General features: G+C 48.0%; 3 protein-coding genes across 3 annotated transcripts; 2 read left to right on the top strand and 1 right to left on the bottom strand.

The window, feature by feature from the left end:
- Nucleotides 1-4,557: 4,557 nt before the first annotated feature.
- Nucleotides 4,558-9,196, top strand: PLA2G1B (phospholipase A2 group IB). The gene is made up of 3 exons (XM_005288716.3): nt 4,558-4,718; nt 7,017-7,144; nt 8,988-9,196. Exons 1-3 carry the CDS (start codon nt 4,612-4,614, stop codon nt 9,104-9,106), a joined length of 354 nt encoding a protein of 117 aa, XP_005288773.2. The 5' UTR covers nt 4,558-4,611; the 3' UTR covers nt 9,107-9,196.
- A 201-nt stretch (nt 9,197-9,397) lies between these two features.
- LOC101946996 (uncharacterized) lies at nt 9,398-24,765 on the top strand. Its single transcript, XM_065568323.1, has 7 exons — nt 9,398-9,516; nt 10,520-10,752; nt 12,278-12,401; nt 22,586-22,752; nt 23,249-23,322; nt 23,701-23,802; nt 24,543-24,765. Exons 2-7 carry the CDS (start codon nt 10,531-10,533, stop codon nt 24,709-24,711), a joined length of 858 nt encoding a protein of 285 aa, XP_065424395.1. The 5' UTR covers nt 9,398-9,516; nt 10,520-10,530; the 3' UTR covers nt 24,712-24,765.
- LOC101940528 (hydroxysteroid 11-beta-dehydrogenase 1-like protein B) lies at nt 14,777-19,665 on the bottom strand. Its single transcript, XM_005288694.4, has 6 exons — nt 19,496-19,665; nt 18,145-18,275; nt 17,599-17,710; nt 16,164-16,352; nt 15,339-15,482; nt 14,777-15,064 (listed from the first exon to the last, which is right to left on the bottom strand). The coding sequence occupies exons 1-6, from the start codon at nt 19,611-19,613 to the stop codon at nt 14,850-14,852; spliced, it is 909 nt and encodes a 302-aa protein (XP_005288751.2). The 5' UTR covers nt 19,614-19,665; the 3' UTR covers nt 14,777-14,849.
- Nucleotides 24,766-25,125: the final 360 nt, after the last annotated feature.

The raw sequence follows: 25,125 nt of genomic DNA, 5'->3' as shown, positions 1-25,125 counted from the left end.
TGACACCATCTTCGCAGCCAGGCATTCACCTCCATGATGCATCTGTCTCTGCCCAGGCCCCTACCTTTGACAAGAAGAATCAAAGAGAATACCACCTGCGCTCCAAACTCCTTCACCCGTACTCCCAGAGCCCTGTAGTCACTCTTGATCTGCTCAGTGTCACACCTCGCAGTATCATTTGTGCCCACATGGATGAGTAGCATGGAGTAGTAGTCAGAGGGCTGGATAATCCTTGACAACGCCTCTGTAACATTTTGGATACGGGCCCCCGGCAGGCAGCATACCTCCCGAGATGAAAATGTCAGGGCAACAGCTGGCCGTATTGGGTGCTTGTACTTGTAGGGAGCTGCTTGTGTTTAAACCCACTTTTATTTAATATCATTTATGAGCTGGAAAGTAGCCAAAACTCCATGAGAGACGTGACTGGGTGCTCCCATCACAATTCAGAAGCCAGCACTGGAAAATCAGTATCTCTCAGACAAATTATAACCAGGTGGGTGAGTTAAAAATAGTGGGCCCAATTCACCCCTGGAGTAATTCTGCTGAAGTTGGAGTTACGTTAGAGATAAATTTGGCTCTCTCTAAGTTAGGTGGTTTTTCTTTCCAGGAGTGTGAGTACCATGCCACCTGCTTATTCCTGGAATCAATTCATCAACAGTTCTTTCCATTAGCAAATCTGTCATCAATCTGATGACATCTTACTGAAGAGAAGTGGATGCAGGTGTTCCCAAAGCAGTCATGGGTTAGCAGGATCATAACCAGGGAAAGATCTGGTGGTGCAGTGCTAATTAGAGCTGCACTTAGTTAAGTCTGTAGTGCTAGGATTGCTCTTAATGTGGATCATCATTCTTGGTATACACAGTGTATTCAAGTGAAATATTTGTGTTTCCAGGATGGTTTTGATGCATGGGAGAAGGGAAATTTTAAGGTGCTGGTAATTAATTCTCCAATGCCCTCTGGAAAGGGGTTTGCAAAGTGGGTTCCATTGGCCAAATACAGGCCAGGTATCTCTACAACACTGTCCCATGCATCTTTAGTTTTAATGCTGTCTGTGGAGATGGCAGGTCCCAAGACGCAAAGTACCATCTTGATCCCAGCAGCCTGGGGAGCACAGCATGCCATTAAAAATTAGGTTGGCTGCAATCTTTTCCATTTCATACAAACTAATTGTGGCTAATGTATTTATTTTGGCAAGATGCTAATGTAGCCACAATTTTGTCCAGTCAAGGGCTACCCCTGCACAAGAATGAGCTCAATTTTCTGTTGGTGCCCACTCAGTTTGCAGCTCCGTGAAAGCCCTGTTGGATCTTTTCTGAATTCTGTTCTGGAACTGCAGCCAATAATTCCTTTCTACATTTCTCTTCTCCTTTGTTTACATCCTACCACCAATATTTTCCATTTTATGGCTGTTCCCTGCTTCTGCACCCTAAGAAGCTGAGAGACATTCCAACTCCCCTGGTTCCTACCACTTGCCAAACATCCAGTGATCATAGAACTGGAAGGGACCTCGAGAGGTCATCTAGTCCAGTCCCCTGCACTAGTGGCAGGACTAAGTATTATCTAGACTATCTCTGACAGGTGTTTGTCTAACCTGCTCTTAAAAATTTCCAATGATGGAGACTCCACAACCTCCCTAGGCAATTTATTCCAGTGCTTAACCATCTTGACCGTTAGGAAGTTTTTCCTAATGTCCAACCTAACCCTCCCTTGCAGCAATTTAAATTAATTGCTTCTTGTCCTATCCACAGAGGTTAAGAAACAATTTTTCTTTCTCCTCCTTGTAACAACCTTTTACATACTTTAAAACTGTTATCATGTCCCCTCTCAGTCTTCTCTTTACCAGACTAAACAACCCCAATTTTTTCAATCTTCCCTCATAGGTCATGTTTTCTAGACCTTTAATCATTGTTGTTGCTCTTCTCTGGACTCTCTCCAATTTGTCCACATCCTTCCTGAAATATGGCACCCAGAACTGGACACAGTACTCCAGTTGAGGCCTAATCAGTGCGGTGTAGAGCGGAAGAATTACTTCTCATGTCTTGCTTACAACACTCCTGCTAATATACCCCAGAACGATGTTTGTTTGTTTTGCAACAGTGTTACACTGTTGACTCATATTTAGCTTGTGGGCCACTATGACCCCCAGATCCCATTCTGCAGTACTCCTTCCTAGGCAGTCATTTCCCATTTTGTATGTGTGCAACTGATTGTTCCTTCCTAAGTGGAGTACTTTGCATTTGTCCTTATTGAATTTCACCGTTTACTTCAGACCATTTCTCCAGTTTGTCCAGATCATTTTGAATTATAATCCTATCCTCCAAAGCACTTGCAACCCCTCCCAGCTTAGTATCGTCTGCAAACTTTATAAGTGTACTCTTTATATCATTATCTAAATCATTGATGAAGATATTGAACAGAACCAGACCCAGAACTGATCCCTGTGGGACTCCACTCATTATACCCTTCCAGCATGTATGTGATCCACTGATAACTACTCTCTGGGAACAATTTTCCAACCAATTTTGCACCCACCTTATAGTAGCTCCATCTAGGTTGCATTTCCCTAGTTTTTTTATGAGGTCATGCGAGACAGTATCAAAAGCTTTACTAAAGTCAAGATATACCATGTCTACTTCTTCCCCACATCCACAAGGCTTGTTACCCTGTCAAATAAAGCTATCAGTTTGGTTTGACACAATTTGTTTTTGACAAATCCATGCTGACTGTCACTTATCACCTTATTATCTTCTAGATGTTTGCAAACTGATTGCTTAATTATTTGTTCCATTATCTTTCTGAGTACAGAAGTTAAGCTGACTGGTCTGTAACTCCATGGGTTGTCCTTATTTCCCTTTTTATAGATTGGCACTATATTTGCCCTTTTTCAGACTTCTGGAATCTCTCCCATCTTCCATGACTTTTCAAAAATAATCACTAAATATCTCAGATATCTCCTCAGTCAGCTCCTTGAGTATTCTAGGATGGATTTCATCAGGCCCTGGTGACTTGAAAACATCTAATTTGTCCAAGTAATTTTTAACTTGTTCTTTCCCTATTTTAGCTTCTTCTGATCTTACCTCATTTTCACTGGCATTCACTATGTTAGACATCCAATCACCACCAACCTTCTTGGTGAAAACCAAAACAAAGAAGTCATTAAGCACCTCTGCCATTTCCACATTTTCTGTTATTATTCCCTCCCCCGCCCCCCATTGAGTAACGGGCCTACCCAGTCCTTGGTCTTCCTCTTGCTTCTAATGTATTTGTAGAATGTTTTCTTGTTACCCTTTGTCTCTAGATAGTTTGATCTCATTTTGTGCCTTGGCCTTTCTAGTTTTGTCCATACATACTTGTGTTATTTGTTTATATTCCTCCTTTGTAATTTGACCGAGTTTCCACTTTTTGTAGGACTCTTTTTTGATTTTTAGATCATTGAAGATCTCCATCCTCTCCCTTCTTCATGTTTTCAAAATAACAGCCTGCTTATCCCTTAGCATCACACAGCGCCTCCACCTGGCCACCCACCTGGCCACTCATGACAGAAGACCATTCAGAATGGGGTGAACTGCTTTCACCCTATTATCTGCACCAGGCCAGGAGAACACAGGTGCACTTTCTGGACTGGGGATAAAATAGGATGCCATGAAAATGTCAGGCTAGTTCCTAGGAGGATAAGTATTTGTGTAAGAAGAGTCACCAGCACAACTACCACCATTAGTGCTAGTCTCACCAGAGAGGCCTCACTGTCTGGGCTTGGAAACAGTTCTTCAAGGTTTGTGGTTGGGGGGCTTGCCCATGTTATACTGTATCTGTTTTATGGATGTAAAGAATTTATTTCCAGGACTTTAAATTTAGCTTGTTACACAAGTATTATCTTAATTTTAAAATAAAAGAAAAACCCTAAAGTATGCAGCTGGCCTGTTGGCTCCTGGAAAGGTAACTGCTGACCTTCAGCCAACCTTGCTATACTCTGTGATCCCACATCCACTGACAGAAGTCTGCATTCAACAATGTAAACACTGCCCTGTTATCACACCTGTGTCAAGGTAAGGCTGTAATATAAAGAGACCGACACAGACCACAAAGACACATATTTTTCATACCCTGCTGAAGAAATGAAATTCATCCTGCTCATTCTGCTGTTTTCAGGTATGGCTACATCATTTACTCACTCTCACACCCTAAGTCTGTCTATCTTGCACATGCATAACAGACTGGAGGTCTTGGTGGGTACGAACTCAACTTGCCACAAATATGGGAGCAGGCACAGGTAATCTATGGAAAGTGACAGTTGGACAATGAGATCATCCACCTTCAGAAGCTGTCTCTGCAGCACCCCGTTTTTGATAGGCAGAACCATTATCACTTTAATTTCAAAGACCCAAAGAAGAAAGCTATTTTCCCACCCTCCCCCATACCCCAGTCTTTAGGATCTGTGATTAACATCAGTTTGGTTGCAGCTACAAGGGAACCAGATTGGGCACGTCTGAGACATGAATATGTATTGTCTGCTAATGTCAGGTATAACTCCAACCTGAGCATCTGTGTTTCTTCTCAGTGGGTGCGGCCAATGCCGCTACCATCTCCCGGGCTCTGTGGCAGTTCCGCGCGATGATCAAATGCACTATCCCAAGCAGCAACCCACTACAGGATTACAATAACTACGGCTGCTACTGTGGCCTCGGCGGCAGTGGAACACCAGTGGATACCCTTGACAGGTTGGTGAGACTTTGCCTTCTCAAAACCCTTCCCTCTCCTTGCAGCTGTATCTGCCGTTCTTGCTGACAGCCCCTTCCCAGGTGCCCCTGCCTGTAGGTGTCTGGAGAACATTCCTGGCTCATATGACATTCAGAGCTAAGAAATGGAGTTGTATTGTATTTCACTGTGTGCCTTCTCAGGGCTACACATCATCCAAGCAGCTTCCCCTGTTTCACTCTTCTGCTGGTAGTTGCTATATTGAAGAGGTGAAGTGAATGTGTAGTAGCAACTCTTGTAGTGGTGCTACGTAGCAGCCAAGAGAGAAACAAATCGGGGTAATCTGATTTAAGCATACATCACAGGGCTTTGTACCCAAGTGATGCCACTACAATGCTACTGATGTAAGTGCATGTGCAACAATAAGACTGAGAATTTGGCCCTTTATCTAGCAGATTACTTTCCCTTCAGAGATGCCCTATATTTGCTGTCTGGTCATTGTGCCCTTTTGTTCAGAGCACTGTCTAGACAATCCACCCTGGTTAGATAACTTAAAACAAACCAGCTGAGCTCAAGCCTGAGATGTGGAAAAAGCTAATGTACTCAATGATTTTTTTACCTCTGTCTTCACGAACAAGGTCAGCTCCCAGACTGCTGCACTGGGCGGCACAGTATGGGGAGAAGGTGACCAGCCCTCTGTGGAGAAAGAAGTGGTTCAGGATATTTAGAAAAACTGGACGTGCACAAGTCCATGGGGCCGGATGCGCTGCATCCGAGGGTGCTAAAGGAGTTGGCGGATGAGATTGCAGAGCCATTGGCCATTATTTTTGAAAACTCATGGCGATCGGGGGAGGTCCCGGATGACTGGAAAAAGGCTAATGTAGTGCCCATCTTTAAAAAAGGGAAGGAGGAGGATCTGGGGAACTACAGGCCAGTCAGCCTCACCTCAGTCCCTGGAAAAATCATGGAGCAGGTCCTCAAGGAATCAATTATGAAACACTTAGAGGAGAGGAAAGTGATCAGGAACAGTCAGCATGGATTCACCAAGGAGAAGTCATGCCTGACTAACCTAATTGCCTTCTATGATGAGATAACTGGCTCTGTGGATGAGGGGAAAGCAGTGGATGTGTTATTCCTTGACTTTAGCAAAGCTTTTGATACAGTCTCCCACAGTATTCCTGCCAGCAAGATAAAGAAGTATGGGCTGGATGAATGGACTGTAAGGTGGACAGAAAGCTGGCTAGATCGTCGGGCTCAACGGGTAGTGATCAACGGCTCCATGTCTAGTTGGCAGCCGGTTTCAAGCGGAGTGCCCCAAGGGTCGGTCCTGGGGCCGGTTTTGTTTAATATCTTTATTAATGATCTGGAAGATGGTGTGGACTGCACTCTCAGCAAGTTTGCAGATGACACTAAACTGGGAGGCGTGGTAGATAAACTGGAGGGTAGGGATTGGATATAGAGGGACCTAGACAAATTAGAGGACTGGGACAAAAAAAAACCTGATGAGGTTCAACAAGGACAAGTGCAGAGTCCTGCACTTAGGATGGAAGAATCCTATGCACTCCTACAGACTAGGGACCAAATGGCTAGGTAGCAGTTCTGCAGAAAAGGACCTAGGGGTCACAGTGGACGAGAAGCTGGATATGAGTCAACAGTGTGCTCTTGTTGCCAAGAAGGCTAACGGCATTTTGGGCTGTATAAATAGGGGCATTGCCAGCAGATCGAGGGACGTGATCGTTCCCCTTTATTTGATATTGGTGAGGCCTCATCTGGAGTACTGTGTCCAGTTTTGGGCCCCACACTACAAGAAGGATGTGGAAAAATTGGAAAGAGTCCAGCGGAGGGCAACAAAAATGATTAGGGGTCTGGAGCACATGACTTATGAGGAGAGGCTGAGAGAACTGGGATTGTGTTTAGTCTCCAGAAGAGAAGAAGGAGGGGGGATTTGATAGCTGCTTTCAACTACCTGAAGGGGGGTTCCAAAGAGGATGGAGCTCGGCTGTTCTCAGTGGTGGCACATGACAGAACAAGGAGCAATGGTCTCAAGTTGCAGTGGGGGAGGTTTAGGTTGGATATTAGGAAACACTATTTCACTAGGAGGGAGGTGAAGCACTGGAATGCGTTACCTAGGGAGGTGGTGGAATCTCCTTCCTTGGAGGTTTTTAAGGCCCGGCTTGACAAAGCCCTGGCTGGGATGATTTAGTTGGGAATTGGTCCTGCTTTGAGCAGGGGGTTGGACTAGATGACCTCCTGAGGTCCCTTCCAACCCTGATATTCTATGATTCTACATGGTTTTGAATGTATTCCCCATTATTTCACAGGTGCTGTCAGGTGCATGATAACTGCTATTCTGAGGCCAAGAAGCTTTCAGCGTGTAAAGGACTTCTGGACAACCCTTACACAGAGCTGTATACCTACAGCTGCTCGGGCACCACCATTACCTGTAGCAGTATGTCTAACTCTCTCTTATTTCACGTCAGCCACTAGTTTCTTTTTTATGGGGGTTTGATCTAAGCTGCATCTCCTTCAGCAGGAAGGTTCTTCCTTAAAGCAGGCTCCTCACCATGCCATCACCCACTTCAGCAGAGATGGTGTTTGTTAGGAGTGGGTATAACTCCCCGTAGCAGGGGTGGCCAACCTGAGCCTGAGAAGCAGCCAGAATTTACCAATGTACATTGCCAAAGAGCCACAGTAATACATTAGCAGCCCCCCATCAGCTCCCCCACCCCGCTCCCAATGCCTCCCGCCCACCAGCTGCCCTGCTGATCAGCACCTCCCGATCAGCTGTTTCTTGGCAGGCAGGAGGATGGGGGTGGGGGGAGCAGCAAAGGCACTGCAGGCTCAGGGGAGGGGAGGGGCCTGTGGAAGAGCCAGGGGTTGAGCAGTGAGCACCTCCCAGCACATTGGAAAGTTGGCACCTATAGCTCCAGCCCTGGAGTCAGTGCCTATACAAGGAGCCACAAGTTGGCCACCCCTGCTCTATAACAATCACATTCTACACAGCATAGCCCATAGCTCTGGTTTGAAAGGCCTTAACTCCCTGAGATCACAGGTTCATATCTGGGACACACACAGAAGGACAAAGCCTTTTATCCTGCTAAACTGAACAGTGTCTGCTGCAGAGCTCCCATCTCTTCTTGCTAGCTATTAATGTTCATGTTAATTCTTATGAGAGGGGGTTTGCCCAAGTATCTTGCCCATAGTTTCCTCTCCTCCCACGGTTGAGGGCTACTTGACTGTGGCTCTTTATTCCTGGGGTAGCTGCATTTCAGTAGTGGTGTGTTAGAAGTATTCTGTAAAGCACCTTGAGAGTGTTTCAAATTAAAGGGAGTAGGTATGTGAGTGAAGGGAAGAAGTATAACTATTTTAGTTTATCAGTTTCACTTGCCAGCAGAGAGAAGATTTAAACCTTGGCTACAAATTCTCCTGCCTGCCACCCAGGAAGATTTAAAGCTTCCCATTACTGTAGTTTGAAACTGCCTCTTTTAACACAGCTATTGTTCAAACATTTGAAAACTGAATGTAATGTTTCCATGATAGCCACAGGGATTCCCTCAGAGGCTAGTGACACCTAAAAGGGGATAGGCACAATTGACACACAAAGAATAAAATATCAGATTCAAAACAGCAAAGGTTCTGTCTTCCCCAAAGTGCTGCCATTGCTTGGAATAGAAGCTGTCACGGTATCAGGGACCTTCTGAGTTTTCACCTTCCTCTGCAGCATGGGCCATACACTTGTTAGGACTATCTTACTAAATCATTTCCCTGCCATTGCAAGGGCCTTGGTGCAGCAGGTCCCTCCTGTTCTCTGCCCGGGGCACATCATACTTTAGTCTTGCAAGGGCTGCACTAGGTTGATCTAATTCTGGTGGTGGCTTGGCAGGCCGACTGGGAGGCGGCTGGTGTCCTGTGATTGATGAAGGAGTTTGCAGTGCTGGGCCCAGGCCTGTGGACACGGGGGCGGGATGAGGCAACAGCTTTTACTGGCCCAGCTCCTGCTAGGGCAAGAGCCAAGCTTTGGAGCGGTGCAGCGTCTCCCTGGGGGCGCTCGGTCCTCGCCCTCCAAGGTGACGTGCCCAGCGCCCGCGAGAGAGGCGCGCGGCCTAGGGCCCGGCCCCCACAGCCCGGGGGTGCCCCACGTGCCCTGCTGCCCGCTCTGGCTCCCAAGCCCGTGCGGGGCGCCCCGCCTGGGCTCGCTGCACGGCGAAGGAGCCCGCCTAGCGAGCGGGCCCCGGGGCGGGCGCTCGCGGGCCGCTTTGCCCTCGCTGACGCCGCCTCCCTTCCCCCCGCAGCCAAGAACGACCCGTGCGAGATGTTCATCTGCGAGTGCGACCGCAACGCGGCCATCTGCTTCGCGGGGGCGCCCTACAACCCGGACTACAAGAACCTGGACTCCGCCCTGTGCGCCTGAGCGAGCGAGCGACGCGGCCGGCCCCGACTCCGACCCCGCGCAATAAAGCCTGACACCCGCGCCGCGCCTCCCGCCTCTTCCTTCCCGCAGCCGGCACCAACCGCCGCGCGGTCCCGCCCACGGCAGCTGGACTGGGGGAGGGGCCCGCGCCTCAGGGGAGGAGACCCGCCCGCTGGCCCCACCTACCGGCCGGTTCGGGGCAGAGGGCGGGGCGACGCGCGCTAGGTTCCCCGGAGTGACGTAGTAACCCCGCCCCCCAACTGTCACACTAGCGCATTGTCACGTGTGCGGCCCACGCGCCCACCTCCCCGATTGGGCCGCTAGGGGCACGTGTTCCGGGAGCCGCCGACTCTGCGAGAACAGCCGCCACACGGGGGACAGGGAGTTCGTGAGCCCCGCCCACTCCCTGGGTAGGGGACAAGGAGCCACGCCCACTTCCCCTCCCCTATAGGAGACCTAGCCCCTTCTCTCACTCCCCCGTCCCAGGGACAGGGAGCCCCGCCCACTGATCCCATCGAAGACTGAGCCACGCCCACTGCCATTCCCTCTCCCTCCCCCCACCCCCATAGGGTGCTTGGGGCTGCAGAAACGGATCCATTTCCTCTTCCCTTCAGTGGTATAAGGGGTGGGCAGGTTCACCTGCTCTGTCTTCCCCAGTGTAAGTATAATAGTGGGGCCAGGTCTTTGCTCGCGGTGTAATGGGGCAGGACTGTTCCCCTCTGTATTTTCCAAGTTGCTGGATGGCCCCTCCTTACCTGTTCGTGAATAGGGGATAGTGAGTGGGGTCATCATGGTCCAGTCCAGCTCCACCAGTGCCTGTGGGTCATGGTCCTGTTGCGCATGGCCTGTCACTCTGTGACACCCCCATGTCCCACGGGGGCACTGGCTGCATGGGGAGGTGGGGACGGAAGTGGAGGTTGTGGTACTGTTGTCACCCTCTGGGCAGGAGAGGCCGAGGGGGCCTGCTCTGCTGCTGCGTCTGTCTCTGGGGAGAGGGGATTTGGCTCTTCAGTGGCACTGAGCCAGCTCCTCTCCCCAGCTGGAAGTCACGTTCCTCAAATAGGATGCAGGTCATGGTCCCAGCACTGCCCTTGGGGAAAATGCTTCTGTGTGCAGAGGAGCCTAAGAGAAGCCATGCCCAAGAGGATCACTTATCACATTTTCCTGTGGGAGGATGTTCTGTCCTGAATCTTCCAGCAATTTCAGCAACTCTGTTAGTCCCTACGCAGATCCTTGCCAGGAGAGGTTGGCACTAGGGTAGCTATGAGCTTCTACTACAGCAGCAATCTACCCTCTGGTGTGTCAGTATCAGGCCTCAGAATGGGGAAGGAGGGAGGCCTCTACTTGCCAGTAGGAAGTAACTGCAGGCTCGCTTTCCCATTCAGGGTAGCTTTACTACCTGTTTTTCTTTAGCGAAGGGTAGGATGGAGACCTTGGATGAGTTTGACAACGAGTACCCCCTCAGTATGTCATTCTGCAAGCTGATTTCCCCAGAGGACTTTGAAGTACAGTCTTTATCCTACACTGAGCAGTGCCTGCAAGAACTGTATATAAACATGGAGCGGAGCCCAGGGATCTGTGAGAGGGTCATGCGAAAGCGGAAGCAGATGGACAAAGAGGCAGCTGGCCTGGCATCATTCTTAAAGGTACCTGCAGTGCCTTCCTGGCTAACAGCTCCCCATCCCCCCAAATATCTGAGATTATTGGGGGGGGAGATTTTATGAGGAATAACAGCGAGAGGGTGTCTCTCTCAGAGCCAGGAACTCTGACTACTCTAGTAATGAGCCAAATCACCTTGTAGTTTTGCACCACCACTCCTTCCCTGTTTCACCTTAGGCTGCTGGTATCTGTGCCACAAGAGGAGGAAAAAGTCTGTTTTCCAAACAGTACATGAGCTTTCCTGAAACCTGAAACCCTCTCAGGGTTCCCCCCTGTCTCCAGCATGGAAAAGCCTAGATGTAGCCTCATCACGTGACCTGGAGCAATCTCTTCTGGGACTGGGGAACGAAGTGCTAGCTTGAGACCACCACTAGTCTCCACCTGTGTGTTGACTCTGATTCTCAGATCGCTGTTTGCAGAGCGGTCCAAGCCTTAAGGGGAGTTAAATGTTACTGAAATCACAGGTTGTGGTGATATATGTTCAGCCTGATCAATATGAATCCAGTTATGTGATTTCAACTAGTGGGAAATTATGGGAGCAAATTCCCCTCACCCCATGGAAAAATTACTCTGTTTTTAAGAATCAGAGGGGTAGCCGTGTTAGTCTGAATCTGTAAAAAGCATCTGAAGAAGTGAGGTTCTTACCCACGAAAGCTTATGCTCCCAGTACTTCTGTTAGTCTCAAAGGTGCCACAGGACCCTCTGTTGCTTTCTGTTTTTAAGGAGTTTTTTTATGTTTGTTTGCTGGGGGAGTGTGCAGGGAATAGAGGCTGGAATTGACAGAGGAAGTGATACTGAAGCTATTGTTGTACTTCCTCCTTTTCCCTGTAGTAAGGGCTCCTTAGGTTGACTCTGATACACTCCCCAGCTCTCTATCTGCTCTGTGATATTAACTTTCCCCTGATTCCAACCCACATGAATTTAATGGAAGGCTGAAGGTATCTGACAATTCTGTACGTCACTGGAGCCTTGAAGTGAGTGTAAATGTCCCCCTGAGACTGCCCCTTGTGCAGGGAGCTGCCTGACCAGTATAAAAGCTCTACCCCATTCCTTCTCCTAGTCCATAGCATAGGGGTGCGTTGAGGAGATGGCCAGATTGCACGGCACTACAGCTGTTCTCGGCTTAACAGGGTTCACAGGGAGCTATGGGAAGCAGAATGTTAGAGCAGCCCAGAGGCACAGCCCTACTCACCATCAGAATTGGGGGGGGGGGGGGTTAAAAAGCTATCTTAAAGCTACCTTTGTGATTTCAGATCACTAATGCTCCCATTGCACACAGAGTCTGGTTTTCAGTTACTCTGTTCCTGTACTTGGGGCAGGGATGGAAGCTGTGGGAGGGACAAACAGAACATCAAAGCCATAACAGCTGGTATGTGCGATACTGGAGAGATGGTGAGGTAGTCTTGTGAACCAACAGTCCACTTTGGCTATTAGACAGCAGTTCCCACTGCAGAGGCGAATAGCAGTGCCTTACTCTCCCTTTCCCCTCCCCCCCTCCATGTTGTTTTCTAGGCCAAGTTTTTCTGGACACTTCAGGGAGAGATGAATTACTGTAACTATGTGGGGATTGCGGAGATGCAAGAGAAGGTGGTGCAGCTGAAACGAGACATGCAGAAAGTGAACAACTATGCTCGGGGTAATCCCTGTGCTTCAGTCTCCATTTAGGCCTGTGGCACAACTCTAGGTTGTGATGCAGAAGAGAAAATGCAGCAATGTTATAATAGTGCCTTTCCCTATTGGGAAGGGATAACTCAGGAGTCTAAGCACAAGCTTGAAATAACTAAGCTCCCTGAAACAGCAGGCTTGAATCCACCCTTCATGCTTCTGAGGCAGTTTCATTTAGCTAGCATCTCTCTAGTGATTTTTATCCATAGATCTGAATGTTTTACAAAGGGAGATAAGCAGTATTGTCTCTGTTACCTATGAAGAAATAGCCACAGGGAGGTGAAGTGATTTTGTGACAGTTATACAGTGAGTTGGTGGCAAGGCTGTGAATTGTACCAAGGTCTTCTGTCTCCAAGTCTAGTGCCTGGACAACACAGCCTTCCCAGTTTGCCTCATTGTCCTGGGCCAAAATTTCCCTTTCATTGTGCACCAGTTTTGTGCCTATTTGCCACTCTCCCACCCCTGAGATGGCTATGTTTTAGTGGTATTTATGTATAAAAGTTTGTGAACCACTTTGGGATGTCTGGGATGAAAGATGTTCTAGAAATATTAGATGTACTCTATGATATAGCTCTGATGTGTCCTTCTCACTCTCCTGGTTATATTAGCAACTGGTATAGAGAGGGAGGTGTGTGTGTGTGTGTGTGTGTCAACCTAAAGCACTCAGCGTGCCGCACACTAACTGTGTAGACCCTCCTGATGCACACTAAAAGTTCCCTAGTGTGTATTGACATACTATAGTTTGAAACAGAGAGATTGGGGACTGTCCCTTATCATTCTGATCTAATTGGCGGACAGCAGCTCTGAGGTCTGCCCAGAAGCCTATACAACTGCATAGTTTTGAACTACTTAGAAGAGCAGGGAAAGGACAGCCCTTGACAGGGAAGTGCTCTCTCTGTATCCCCACTCTGGGGTCTAATTCCATGCATTATTAGGTAGTCTGTGGTAGCTGCACATGCACCTCAGGCCAGGCTGGGGGTTACTGTTGTCCGACTAGAGGAGGCTGTAAGCTATACGTGTCAAGATGCTAGATATGAGTGAAGGATGGAGCTGTGTCTCATGGGCCTGTCCAGCTCTGAGGTCTGTATTTTGGGGCTCATCAGGGAAAACTTAACTCAACATAAGAACATAAAAACGGCCATACTGGGTCAGACCAAAGGTCCATCTAGCCCAGTATTCTGTCTTCCGACAGTGGCCTATGCCAGGTGCATCAGAGGGAATGAACAGAACAGGTAATCATCAAGTGATCTATCTCCTGTCACCCATTCCCAGCTTCTGGCAAACAGAGGTTAGAGACACCATCCCTACCCATCCTGTTTAATAGCCATTGATGGACCTATCGTCCATGAATTTATCTAGTTCTTTTTTGAACCCTGTTATAGTCTTGGCCTTCACAACATCCTCTGGCAAGAAGTTCCACAGGTTGATTGTGCGTTGTGTGAAAAAATACTTTTTTGTTTGTTTTAAACTTGCTGCCTCTTAATTTCATTTGGTGGCCCCTAGTTCTTGTGTTATGAGAAGGAGTAAACAACACTTCCTTATTTACTTTCTCCACATCGGTCATGATTTTATAGACATCTATCATATCCCCCCTTAGTTGTCTCTTTTTCAAGCTGAAAAGTACCAGTCTTATAAATGTCTCTTCTTACAGCAGCCGTTCCATGCTCCTAATCATTTTTGTTGCCCTTTTCTGAACCTTTTCCATTTCGAATATTTTTTTTTTTGAGATGGGGCAACCACATCTGCACGCAGTATTCAAGATGTGGGCGTACCATGGATTTATATAGCGGCAATATGATATTTTCTGTCTCATGATCTATCCCTTCCTTAATGATTCCCAACATTCGGTTCACTTTTTTCACTGCAGTTGCACATTGAGTGGATGTTTTCAGAGAACGATCCACAATGACTCCAAGATCCCTTTCTTGAGTGGTAATGGCTACTTTAGACCCCATCATTTTATATGTATAGTTGGGATTATGTTTTCCAATGTGCATTACTTTGCATTTATCAACATTGAATTTAATCTGCCATTTAGTTGCCCAGTCACCCAGTTTTGAGAGATCCTTTTGTAGCTCTTCGCAGTCTGCCTGGGACTTAACTATCTTAAGTTCTTTTGTATCATTTGCAAATTTTGCCACCTCACTGTTTACCCCTTTTTCCAGATCATTTATGAATATGTTAAATAGGACTGGGCCCAGTACAGACCCCTGGGGGACACCACCATTTACCCCTCTCCATTCTGAAAAATGACCATTTATTCCTACCCTTTGTTTCCTATCATTTAACCCATCTCTCTATGCATTTTGAAAAGATTGTGTCCAGCACAAACATGAGTCCAGCATCTCAGTTGCCCCCTCTGCTTGAGCAGGGTTTTCCTTTTATTGTGCTTCCATGTGAAACTGAACTGCCCTGAGGCTTAAAGGATATTTTCCAGGACGAAGAATTTGTCCAGCAGCCTTTCCATCAGGCCTGGCATCCATTCCTTTAGCAGCAGCAGAGGCTTTAGGCCCCAGTAAGGATATATGACCTCTCGATGTCGCAGCACACCAGCCCGCACCACTTCCCGGGCACACTCTTCTTTGGGATTTGCCTGCATGGTGATTTTATCACCGACGCTTTTCAAAGCATTGTCTGGGATAAAGAGAACAATTATCACACACGGTATCTTCTTCCCTCTCTCCTTCCAGATTAAACAGGGGGAGCATGAACTCTCTGAACTACAGGAGCCAACTCCCAAACCTTTTCTATACTTCTTAAGATCCTCATCATGTAATAAATCTCCTGACCTCCCCTTATTCCCCTGAGATTATCTCTCAACATCTGGATGATATTTATCCCCTTCTGCACTATGTGTTGCAGCCTAATGATTGGGTCTGCTCAGTAGAGAGTAGCTTTTTTGTTTTACCTGTGTCAATATATCCCAGCACAGCAACTGTGACTGAGAGACTGATCTCGCGAAGGCGCAGCTCCCTGCGTAGCGAGCTGTAGAATCCTTCCAGAGCAAACTTGGCTGCATTGTATGAGAGGGTGAATGGTGCTCCTATGCGACCTGAAGAGAATCAAAGCAATAGGAATAGCTGAGAAGTTCCGCTAAGGAAACGATTCGCTGAGGGAAATGGTTTTAGGCAAGTGGAGTTATCAGAGGACAAGCTGGAGTCTCTCACATAGATCCAAGTATAAATACTGTTCAGATCATTTTTCTGTTGCATAACTGCCAACCTCAGTAACCAGACATGGCTTCTATTAGATGGGGCAGCCCTACCAGCTCTTGCTGGGATCCCATCGAATCTCACAACCTAAACAGGGTCAGGGCATGTCAGTACTTGGGAGGAGACCTCCAGGGGCACTTGTAGTGTTGATGGTTTCGTAGGTGGCCCTCTTTACTCTGCTTTGAGTTACTACTCAGACTAAACCACCAGGTAGCTGCATTTCAGTGATGGATGAGTGATCCCAGTGAACAGTTTGTACAGAGCATTTTGAAAGACCGATTTGGAGGAGAGTTGTAATTACTCATCCTCTGCCACCAAAGAGTTAACAAAACTTCTCTGGAACTAAAAGCCTTTGTAACAGGCAAGAAGAGATTGACTGTGGTTGTAACTAATGGCTTTTCCTGTGGAGGAGGTGAGATGAGACAGTGATTCCACCAGTATTGTTAGCTGTGAGATTGGTTTGACTGAGTAGGGCAGCTTGGACGCGTTCACTGGTAACTGAAAGGAGCAGCCTTCCTTACCACTCAGGGACGATATGACAATGATGCTGCCCTGAGACTCCTGCAGCATGGTCATTGCAGAAACTGTCAGCTGGACGTAGCTCAAGAAGTTGACAGTCATGGAGCTGGTCACTGCTGCCATGTCTCCTTGGAATGGGCCAAACCGGCCACTTCCCCCAACGTGGTTCAAAACCAGGTAGTCAAGACCCCCTGAAAGAGAAGGGGAAACACAGATTCAGATGAAGCATGTGCATCTGTTCTTGGATCAGGATGGATGCGGTACACTATCTGCCCTCCCTGCTCCAAGATAGCAGCCGTTCTGAATCAGAGTCCTACCAGAATCGGGATCCGCACTGGGATGCACTCACATTTCATCACAAATATTTCTTAGGTGGAGCTGGACTAGGGTGACCAGACAGCAAGTGTGAAAAATCGGGACATTGGGTGGGGAGTAATAGGAGCCTATATAAGAAAAAGACCCAACAAACGGGACTGTCCCTATAAAATCGGGACATCTGGTCACCCTAAGCTGGACTTACGGCCACTGAAGTCAATATTTAAACTCCCACAGACTTAAAAGGGAATAGAACTGGACTCTGGTATTGTCGGCCTTGGTCCCAAGCTAATTCCCATTCTCTGTTCCCCAGAGTCAGGATGCACATCAACTATTCCCATATACCCTCCTGCTGATGCTCTTGATGGCTGATGGCTTTGGACTCAGGACCCTAGCCGAGAAACCACTCACAACTCCATCCTGCTCATATGCCAGTGGAGCCATCTCAGGCATATACAGTCAGTCTCTGCTTTTCCCTCCTCTGTGCAGACTGCTGGAGACCTACCCCACTCTCGCTGCAGCCTTCCCTCCTCCCCGATAAATCCGACCCAGCACCCACTGTATGTCTGAGTCTGACTTGCTGCAGCTACTCAGTGCACACTCGAGTGCTCCATTGTGAGAGATGGTGTTTATTCCATCTGACACTGAGCACAGGCAGCTTGGGATGAAGCAGTAGCTGTTGATTAAAGCAAGCACCCTTTTCCATGGAGGGCCCCAACATCTGTGATGGAATAACGTTAATGGCTGTTCAACTTCCCAGTGAAGCTGTCCTGCTACCACTGAGGTTTAGTGCAGGCATTTCCCAGCTGGGGCATGGGGAAGTCCCCGTTTGGAAGCCCACCTAAGCCCGTCATTCTGGAATTCTCTGCATCTCTGCTGCCAGTTGAAGTAATTAGTTATTAAAAAGAGAGCTCCACTAAGCCTACAGGGAATCAGTGTTTGGGAATCTGCGTGGCTGGGCCAGTCCCTAGGATGGTTAGGTTTTTTCCTGTTAGCAGAAAAATGGCATCCTGTTTCCGGGAAAGGCAGCATGGGTGATTGGAGTAGGTGACCCAGGAGGGGTCTGTGTCCTTCCCTGTTCCAGGAGGACGAGGAAAAGGAGGGAAGAGATGCAAGTTTTACCCAGTTTGTTTCTGGCTTCTTCAATGACATTCTGGGCTGAAGTCAAGTTGTTCATGTCGGACACCACGTGCCTGGCAGAACTCGCCCCCAGTTCCAGACACTTCTGTGCCACCTGAAGAGAAAAGAGCAGCTATCAGCAAAGAACTTGACACTGCAGCAGGCTGTGCAGCCTTCCACATCGCAGCTGTTTCATAGCGCAGAGTAGAGCATGCAGCCGCTGCTTCAGTTCGCCCCAGGTTAATGGATGGGGCAGGAGCTAGGTCTAGCATGAAATAGAAGGGACTGAATGCAGCTGAAGAATCACATTGGACAGGGGAGCAAGGAAGTGATGATTTGCAGCAGCATGCTCAAGGCCACATCCTGGCCTCGGGTGTGAACACAACTTCTGTTGAGAGAAGGGGGTTGTAATGTGGGTGAGTGGCCAATGTGTCCTGGTGTTTGGCCACCCCTGCACCCTGCTGTGTGGGATTGGAGAGTGGGGTATAATAGAAGCCCAAATGTTCCATTTCTCCACCCTCCTTGGGTTGCCTTCTTTTGGGGTCTTACCTCCTTGAGCTGCTTCTCCCTCCTGGCAGTGAGGAGCAGGTGCGCTCCCATTCGTGCAAACTCATAGGCTATTTGTTCCCCAATCCCAGTGCTCGAACCAGTGACCAGCACACGCTTCCCTCGCACCATTTCTGGAGGTTTAAAAGGCTGTTAGCAGGAATTTGCCCCACTGCTTCCCTAAGATCCTGGGCATCGGGGAGCCCCAGAACTCCAACAATGATTCTCTCAATCCCAACAATATGTGCCATCGAAAAGGGTCTATCTCTTCATCTGTGAAATGGCGGTAGTGATACTCCAGGAGTACTGAGAGTATTCGTTTGTAAAGTGCTGAGTACTGGCACTAAATTGTTTGTACAACTGGGGAGTCGTTACACCTTTGATCAGCCTGACCTGTTGGAGCAGAGATCACTTGTGATATGGGCTTATGTGTAATTGGACAAGTTAGGGAGGGAAAGGACCTATTAAGTCACCCCATCCCTCTCCCTGCCACTACAGGATATGGTACATTTACTAGGGTTTGTCCAAGCTTGCTTTAAATGTCCCAAGCAATGGGACTTCCACTATTTCCCTTGGAAGACTATTCCACAGGCTGGCTAATGCATCTCTCTGCAAATGTGGCCTTGCCTGCTATTACAGAAAGCATGTTCCCCAAATGCATCGCTCCTGTGATAGTTCCCAGTCCCCAGAAAGTTGGTTCTCTCAATGGCTCCTTTTAGAAAGAGGTATTTTCTCCCTTTCCTGATATTCAGGTTCCCCAGCCTCTGAAACAAGGTTATCCCAAGTCCTGGTCTGTCTTTGCTACTCAGAACAGGTATTCCTCCTTTGTTACCACCTGGAGGAAACCTGCTGCTGCAGCCACAACAGGCTTCCATTGTGATAACACGTCTGCAGTAAAGTATCTGGCTTCTCTTAGGGCATCGTTGGGGCTCATTTCCTGTCACCAGTTTGCATTTTCTAAACTCATTGGAGTGGTTCCGCTTACAGTGGAGACTGAGCCACACGCTCCCTGCTTCATTACCCCCTTTTACACTGGCCCTTCTCTCTGTTCACCTCTTGTTTTTCAGCTCCCACTTTCTATATGCCTCTTAAATAGATCATTGTCATAGATCTAGCTTAGTTTTAGAAAGTATTTTCAATTGCTTTGGATGCTGACAGTAGTCCCCAAATGGGGGTCATCTTTTCCCTTTACATTGAGCTGTGAGAGTGCCACAAAAGGGGACTAATCTCCGTCCTGATTTCAGCTCATTTTTTGGCAATCAGCGAAGGATCTGATCTGTAACAGGGAGTCAGCCCTAGCCCTCTTCTGTGCCTGGGGTGTGAATTCCCTGGGGACCTGTCCTGCTTTGCTTACCTGCAGATAGGGTTTCCTGGCTGTAGAAATAATAAGCACATAGGCCAACAAGGAGCGAGAGGAGAAGTCTGATTGCAGCCATTGTATCAGCTCTGTGATAGACACTGGAGTGAATCATTAAACCCAGCAGGCTCTTTCATGTCCAAGTGATTAAACCAGTGAGGGTCACAATCTGATTTCAGCCTATGTCACTATCTGATTTCTCTCACCAGCCTCACATTGGAGCATTGCGTCACTTTCCTCCTGCCAGCAGGTTGTACTAGACTAGATATGTGCTGAGGCAGCAATTTACTGTTTAACCCAGATCCACATTTGGTGCCATCTCTTCTGAGCTGCATCCAACTGTTCTGGCTTGAACTACATAGAAGACGTTAATTGGCTGCTGTTTAGGGAGACAGTTACTCGCTTTTGTTGTGGGAGAGCAGACTCTGGAAGCTGCTGCAGACCACTAGCAGCCATTTGAATGTCCTCTTACTGTCCCTTGTCAATATGAGCATTTTGAGGGATGGGGGGTTAGGGTGAGACCCAAAGAACATTGGGGACAGCTTCTCCATCCTGACTGGCTGGTAGGGAGTATCACTAAACAGTACTATATACGTTCTTATACCGTGCTCATCAGCATAGTATCTGAGTGCCCTCCAATAGTGCATTAAGCAACATGATTAACATCTGCCATATGTTGTTTGGTCTCTCATCCTCTCTCCACAGGGAGAAGTGTATGCATTGGTGTCTTGTTTTGGCAGGTTTTTTAATAACTATACATGTTGCTATACATTTGTTAGAGAAGGCAGGTGAAAGAAATGCACCTTGCAGTTGGAGTGGAAGGCGGTGTGACTTGTGATGGATCTTAGTTCCTGAGGGAGTTAATTTCATAGTCTTGGACCAGCTCCTGAGAAAGTTCTGTCTCCTGCACAGATAAGCTTTTACCCTTATGGTAGAGAGATCCATTGAGCTAGAGAAACATGGAGAACATTGTCAGTGGAAAGCCATTGGCTCCCTCAGAGACCAGGGTGGGTCTGAATCTTCCCTCGTGTATGGCACTTTGCAGGATTTTTCTCTCACTGGCTCCCCACCATAATGGAGTGATAGAAGGGTCCGGAAATGCTCTCCTGCTTGGCAGTGATCACTGGCTATAAGAAAGGGAGGCTGGAGAGTTTGGCTCCCAGTTCAGACAGAATTCACTGTGAATGCTAGTTATGTAACAGAGCCTTGATGCTAAAGTGATGGGCACATCAGAACTGCCTGGACTGCAGTTGCAGCCTTTCTGTTGTGGGTCTGCTGTAAAGGAGAGATTAAGAACTATGGCAAATGCTGGTCTAGTCCATCCTGAGATTAAACTGACTCAAGCACCCACAGCAAGGAGCTGGTTCAGTTGTGTAAGCAAGGAAAGCTGGCTGAGTTGTTTGGATTGCTATGCTTGAGAGAGATGCAGAGAAGCAAGTCTGAAGCCCGTACACCGCACCCTGCGCTTGCCGCTACAGAGGGATGCTCAAGCTTGTGGGACATAAATGCCAGCAGACAAGAACGGACCAATAGCCCATCTAGTCTGGTATCCTGTCTCTAACTATAGGAGGTGTAAAACCCTATTGGCCATAATGTACCTAACATCTGATACTGAATCATTGCAGGGGAGATTTCAGGTGCTCAGGTAATGCCTTGAAGCGTGACAACTGTTGGCCCTTATAAATATTCCCCTCACTGGTGCCTCTGCAGATGCCATTTCTACTCATAAAGTGTGACATTATTTTACAACGCAGTGGGTCTAATTTTCAAAGCTATTAGCAAAAATGCATAGGTAGTTATTGAGGTTTCACTTGGGCTTTGGGTATCTCCACATGCCAAGTGCTAGCTATGAGTCTTACTAGCTATCACATGCACAAATAGTAAATATGTACGTTTGCCTCTAGCTTTTTGAAAATCATGCTCTCTAGACTATACTAAGCTATAATGATGCACTAATAGATTGTGGCTGTGTTTCACTTTTTTATGTGTTGTAGCCATGTTGGTCCCAGGAGAGACAAGGTGTGTGAGGTAATATTTTTTATTGGATCAACTTATCTTGGTGAGAGGGAGACGCTTTTGAGTTTACACAGATCTCTTCGTCTTCGAATATCTTTGGACCAACACCGCTACAACAGCGCTTCTCTATACCAGTCATTATTTCCTATATTCAGACAAATTCAAGATACATAGGTTACAGAAAATGGGTGCATGTGTGTGCGTGCGTGTGTGTGCGTGTGTGTGCGTGTGTGTGCGTGTGTGTGCGTGTTTGTGTGTGTGTGTGTGTGTGTGTGTGTGTGTGTGTGTGTGTGTGCAGAGCTTGGGCTATTTGCCAAAGAAAAAGGACCCAGCCACAGCTGAGCTGCAGGCAGGATGGGTGGATGAACAAGATCAATGGGTCCCTTCTGGATTTTAATGACTAGGAGGAATGTCACTGCATTAGACTGAAACCCAACAAATCAAATCTGTTTTAACTATGGGCGTTCACTGGGCACGTCCAGCACACCAGGGTTTTGCTCCCTCTCAGGAGAGTGTCTTAAGCAGGGAGCAATCAGGTGCTTTAAGGGAAATGTCCTCTCTGAATTTATTACTGGTGAAAGGTGCTAGATTGACAGGCCTGGAGGGCAAAGTCCTCTGTCCAGACATTCACTGTCTCACCAGCATTTCTCCTCTCTATCCTGGAAGGACAAGTGCCCAGGGTGGGAGAGTTCAGTCTCCATGACCTCTCTGCTGAGACAGCCAATAGGTGGCCAGTTGTGCTGATGTGGACACTCACCCACTAGGAACCTGACTGAGCCCCTCCACATATATTTCCTGTAGGCCACAAGCAGCCACCAAGAGCTGGTAACTTTCTGTCACAACTGACCTGAGCTGCATTAGGACACCCTGATCTAGGCTCCATTGACTGTTACCAAACCCTGAGCCATCCAGTTCCCCTCTGGGCTTGATTTTTAAATACATAGTATCACAATAACTGAAGAACTACATTGCACCCTGCCTGCCTCTCTGGGCAGTGAAACACACCTGAAGGCCTTACAGTTGCTGGTTTGAAGTGCTTTGGGGGTGTGCTTTTGTCTTCTTTTCTCATAGCTGCAAAGGCTGTTAAAGTGCGACGTCCAAGGCAAGTGACTGGGAAGAAGCAAGCTCTGGAGGGAGGATTCTGTCCCTCCTGGGCCAGGACTTCTGGCTCCACTGCTCCTCCCAAGTTCACCATGCCCAGGGTCTTCGGACCTTTTCCTGAACTGATGAGCAAGCAGGTTTGTACTTGGATCTTCCACTAATATATTCCTAGGCACCCCAGTCCTGACATATTGTCAAGCCATGCAAGTCGTCCAGGCTGCCTGGGGTCTCTGTGCTACCCTCACTGTAGCAGAGTACACATGGCACCTGTCCCAGGCTGCAGGCCTCTCTAGTGTGAAGGTAACTCTGACTGTGGGCATTAATACAGGAGCAGGAAGCAAGGCTCTTCCAATAGGACGAAGCCCTCTCTCGGTAGCTACTCCAGCCCCAGGCTCTCCCCGCAGAGATTCTGTAGGAAAGGGGCAGGAGCACTGGCTGTGGGGGAGCTCACAGCTACTCCAAGTCTAGCCTCCTCAGCAGAGGTCCTGTAGAGAGTGGGGTAGGCATGCTACCAGCATCTCCATCCCAGCTTTAGCCTTTCCCAGCAGGAGCACTGACTGGTGGGTTAGCTAACTTGCTTGTGAAGAAATAGTGCTTGTGCCGTTGTCCAACGAGTATTTTTATTTCCAATAGATGGACAGAACAACAGCTTCGAACACTGACCTGAAGCACCACTGGGCTGGGGTGTCGACAATGAACCAAAAGAGGTTTGAGGCACTGGGGAGGGTCAGTATTGGCTAGGAGAGGGTGAGAAAGCAAGGAGGAGAGGAAGCACGTCCCCACTTCCTTATAAGTGACGGGGTGAGGGGGAAGTGAACGTGTGATGGAGTTGGAGGGAAGCAGGCACTTTTCGGTTGTGGGCCGAACACACATTTGATGCCCTTCAGCCCCTGTAACGCTGCTCCTCCTGCAGCCTGGTCAGTGTGACGCAGGGATGTCTTCCCTCTTGTCTGTTCCTATAGGACTACTACATCTCCCCCCTCAGGTGCCCCTGTCCTCCGGGAACCAGGGTGAACAACAGGGCACTGCACAGTTTGGCTGCGGTGAGTGTTAGCTCTCTTCCTGAATGCCTTGTCTTCCAACAGCATGATCGATCTGCATCCTGTAGTGCTGAACCCTGGTGGCTTCCAGGCCTCCCTCCAGGCTGGTAACCACCTCAATAAGCTGAGGTACACCAGTCTCTCCAGGTAGGTCTCATTAGTTACCCGCTATCTCAGGGCCAGATTCTGATCTTCTTGTTCTTTCTGAGTAGAACTGTACTGCACAAACAGTCCCAGTGAAGAAATGACAGAGGTGCTGCTTCATGTGAGAAAGGGATGAGAATATGGCCCTTGGGGAGGGGCCTTTTGGCTCACTGTGGGATCTCCTTTTTAGGGAAGGAAAGGGGAATTTGATTACACATGAAGGGCTCTGATCCTGTTCTCACTGAAGTCAGTGATGGCCAAGCTTCCGCTTCAGCAGAAAGAAGGAATCCCATCATCTCAGCCTTATGCTGGTCAAAAACCTCCATAGCGAAGAAAAGGTTAAAGTCCATTGCATAAGAGTGCTAACAAATGAAGCAATGCAGTTTAGAGGATTGACTCTGCAATGATCAGATCCTTGATTGGGAGTGGGAGAAGAGGCAGTGTAGTGGTAGTGAAGAGGCTGTAGTGCATTTGTATACCATAATACTCTGTGCAAGTAGGTTCTGACCACTGGGAATTCATTCCATACCATGCTGTTCCTGTGTATTTATATGTACCTCATGTAAACCATTAGAGGAATGTGGCTTAGCCTGATTGATCAGTAATGCCTGAAGGGTGCTGTGACTCCTTTCACCGGTGCTCAGCTGCTTGTACTGAACAAATAGGGATAGGTGAAAGAGGTTAGCTACCCATCACATTACTTCTCCCTGGCGAGCCTCACTGGAAATATTTTCTTGTTCTAGGCCTCCTGGGAACAGTCCCAACCCTTCTCCACAAAAGGCAGGCCCTTCTGACATGAAACCCACACCTTCTGTTTTCGACACTCCCATGCTGTCCAGGTTTCAAGGTGGCTCAGAAGATGACATGGATAATGAGAAACCTGGCCCCAGTTCCCCTCCAAAGGGGGCATAATTGTCTCTTCCTGTATGGAAAGTTGCTACATGAATAAAAGTTCCATGCACGCTCCTTGATTGTGGGTGAGAACTCTGCTAGGTGTAGGAGCAATGATGTTAGTACAAAGAGAATAGCTGATCGATTGCTTGGGAAGCTTTGGCAGGTGGGGCAATTCTAATAGGCCAGAGTTGACATGATACTTGTGAGCATGAGCAAACAGACCTATGATTCATTGCAAAGGTGTCCCCCTTTAGGTAGAGCTGGTGGTCTGTGGGCAGGGGGACATTAAGCTACCTCACTTCAGATGGCATGTGTAGCAGGCTCTCCTCTAGCTTATTAGTTACAGCTGTCCTGGTCTGGATTTCAACAACTGCATGAGCAGGGAAAAGCTCTGTGTCACATAAGCAGCGCTCCCCACTTTGCTACTTGAAG

The sequence above is a fragment of the Chrysemys picta genome, chromosome 15 (assembly GCF_011386835.1).
Source record: "Chrysemys picta bellii isolate R12L10 chromosome 15, ASM1138683v2, whole genome shotgun sequence".
NCBI classification, from domain to species: domain Eukaryota; kingdom Metazoa; phylum Chordata; order Testudines; family Emydidae; genus Chrysemys; species Chrysemys picta.
The sequence above is the reverse complement of the archived record's forward strand: the minus strand, read 5'-3'. Positions and strand labels throughout refer to the sequence as shown.

Excerpts from the sequence above, each read along its gene's own strand:
- LOC101940528 (XM_005288694.4), bottom strand. The coding sequence starts at position 19,613 with ATGATTCACTCCAGTGTCTATCACAGAGCTGATACAATGGCTGCAATC. Across the intron at positions 16,353-17,598 it reads AGAAGCCAGAAACAAACTGG|GGGGTCTTGACTACCTGGTT; the intron begins GTAAAACTTGCA and ends CTTCTCTTTCAG. Across the intron at positions 15,483-16,163 it reads TGTCATATCGTCCCTGAGTG|GTCGCATAGGAGCACCATTC; the intron begins GTAAGGAAGGCT and ends GATTCTCTTCAG.
- PLA2G1B (XM_005288716.3), top strand. The coding sequence starts at position 4,612 with ATGATCAAATGCACTATCCCAAGCAGCAACCCACTACAGGATTACAAT. Across the intron at positions 4,719-7,016 it reads CCAGTGGATACCCTTGACAG|GTGCTGTCAGGTGCATGATA; the intron begins GTTGGTGAGACT and ends ATTATTTCACAG. Across the intron at positions 7,145-8,987 it reads CACCACCATTACCTGTAGCA|CCAAGAACGACCCGTGCGAG; the intron begins GTATGTCTAACT and ends TTCCCCCCGCAG.
- LOC101946996 (XM_065568323.1), top strand. The coding sequence starts at position 10,531 with ATGGAGACCTTGGATGAGTTTGACAACGAGTACCCCCTCAGTATGTCA. Across the intron at positions 10,753-12,277 it reads GCCTGGCATCATTCTTAAAG|GCCAAGTTTTTCTGGACACT; the intron begins GTACCTGCAGTG and ends GTTGTTTTCTAG. Across the intron at positions 23,803-24,542 it reads AGGTACACCAGTCTCTCCAG|GCCTCCTGGGAACAGTCCCA; the intron begins GTAGGTCTCATT and ends TTCTTGTTCTAG.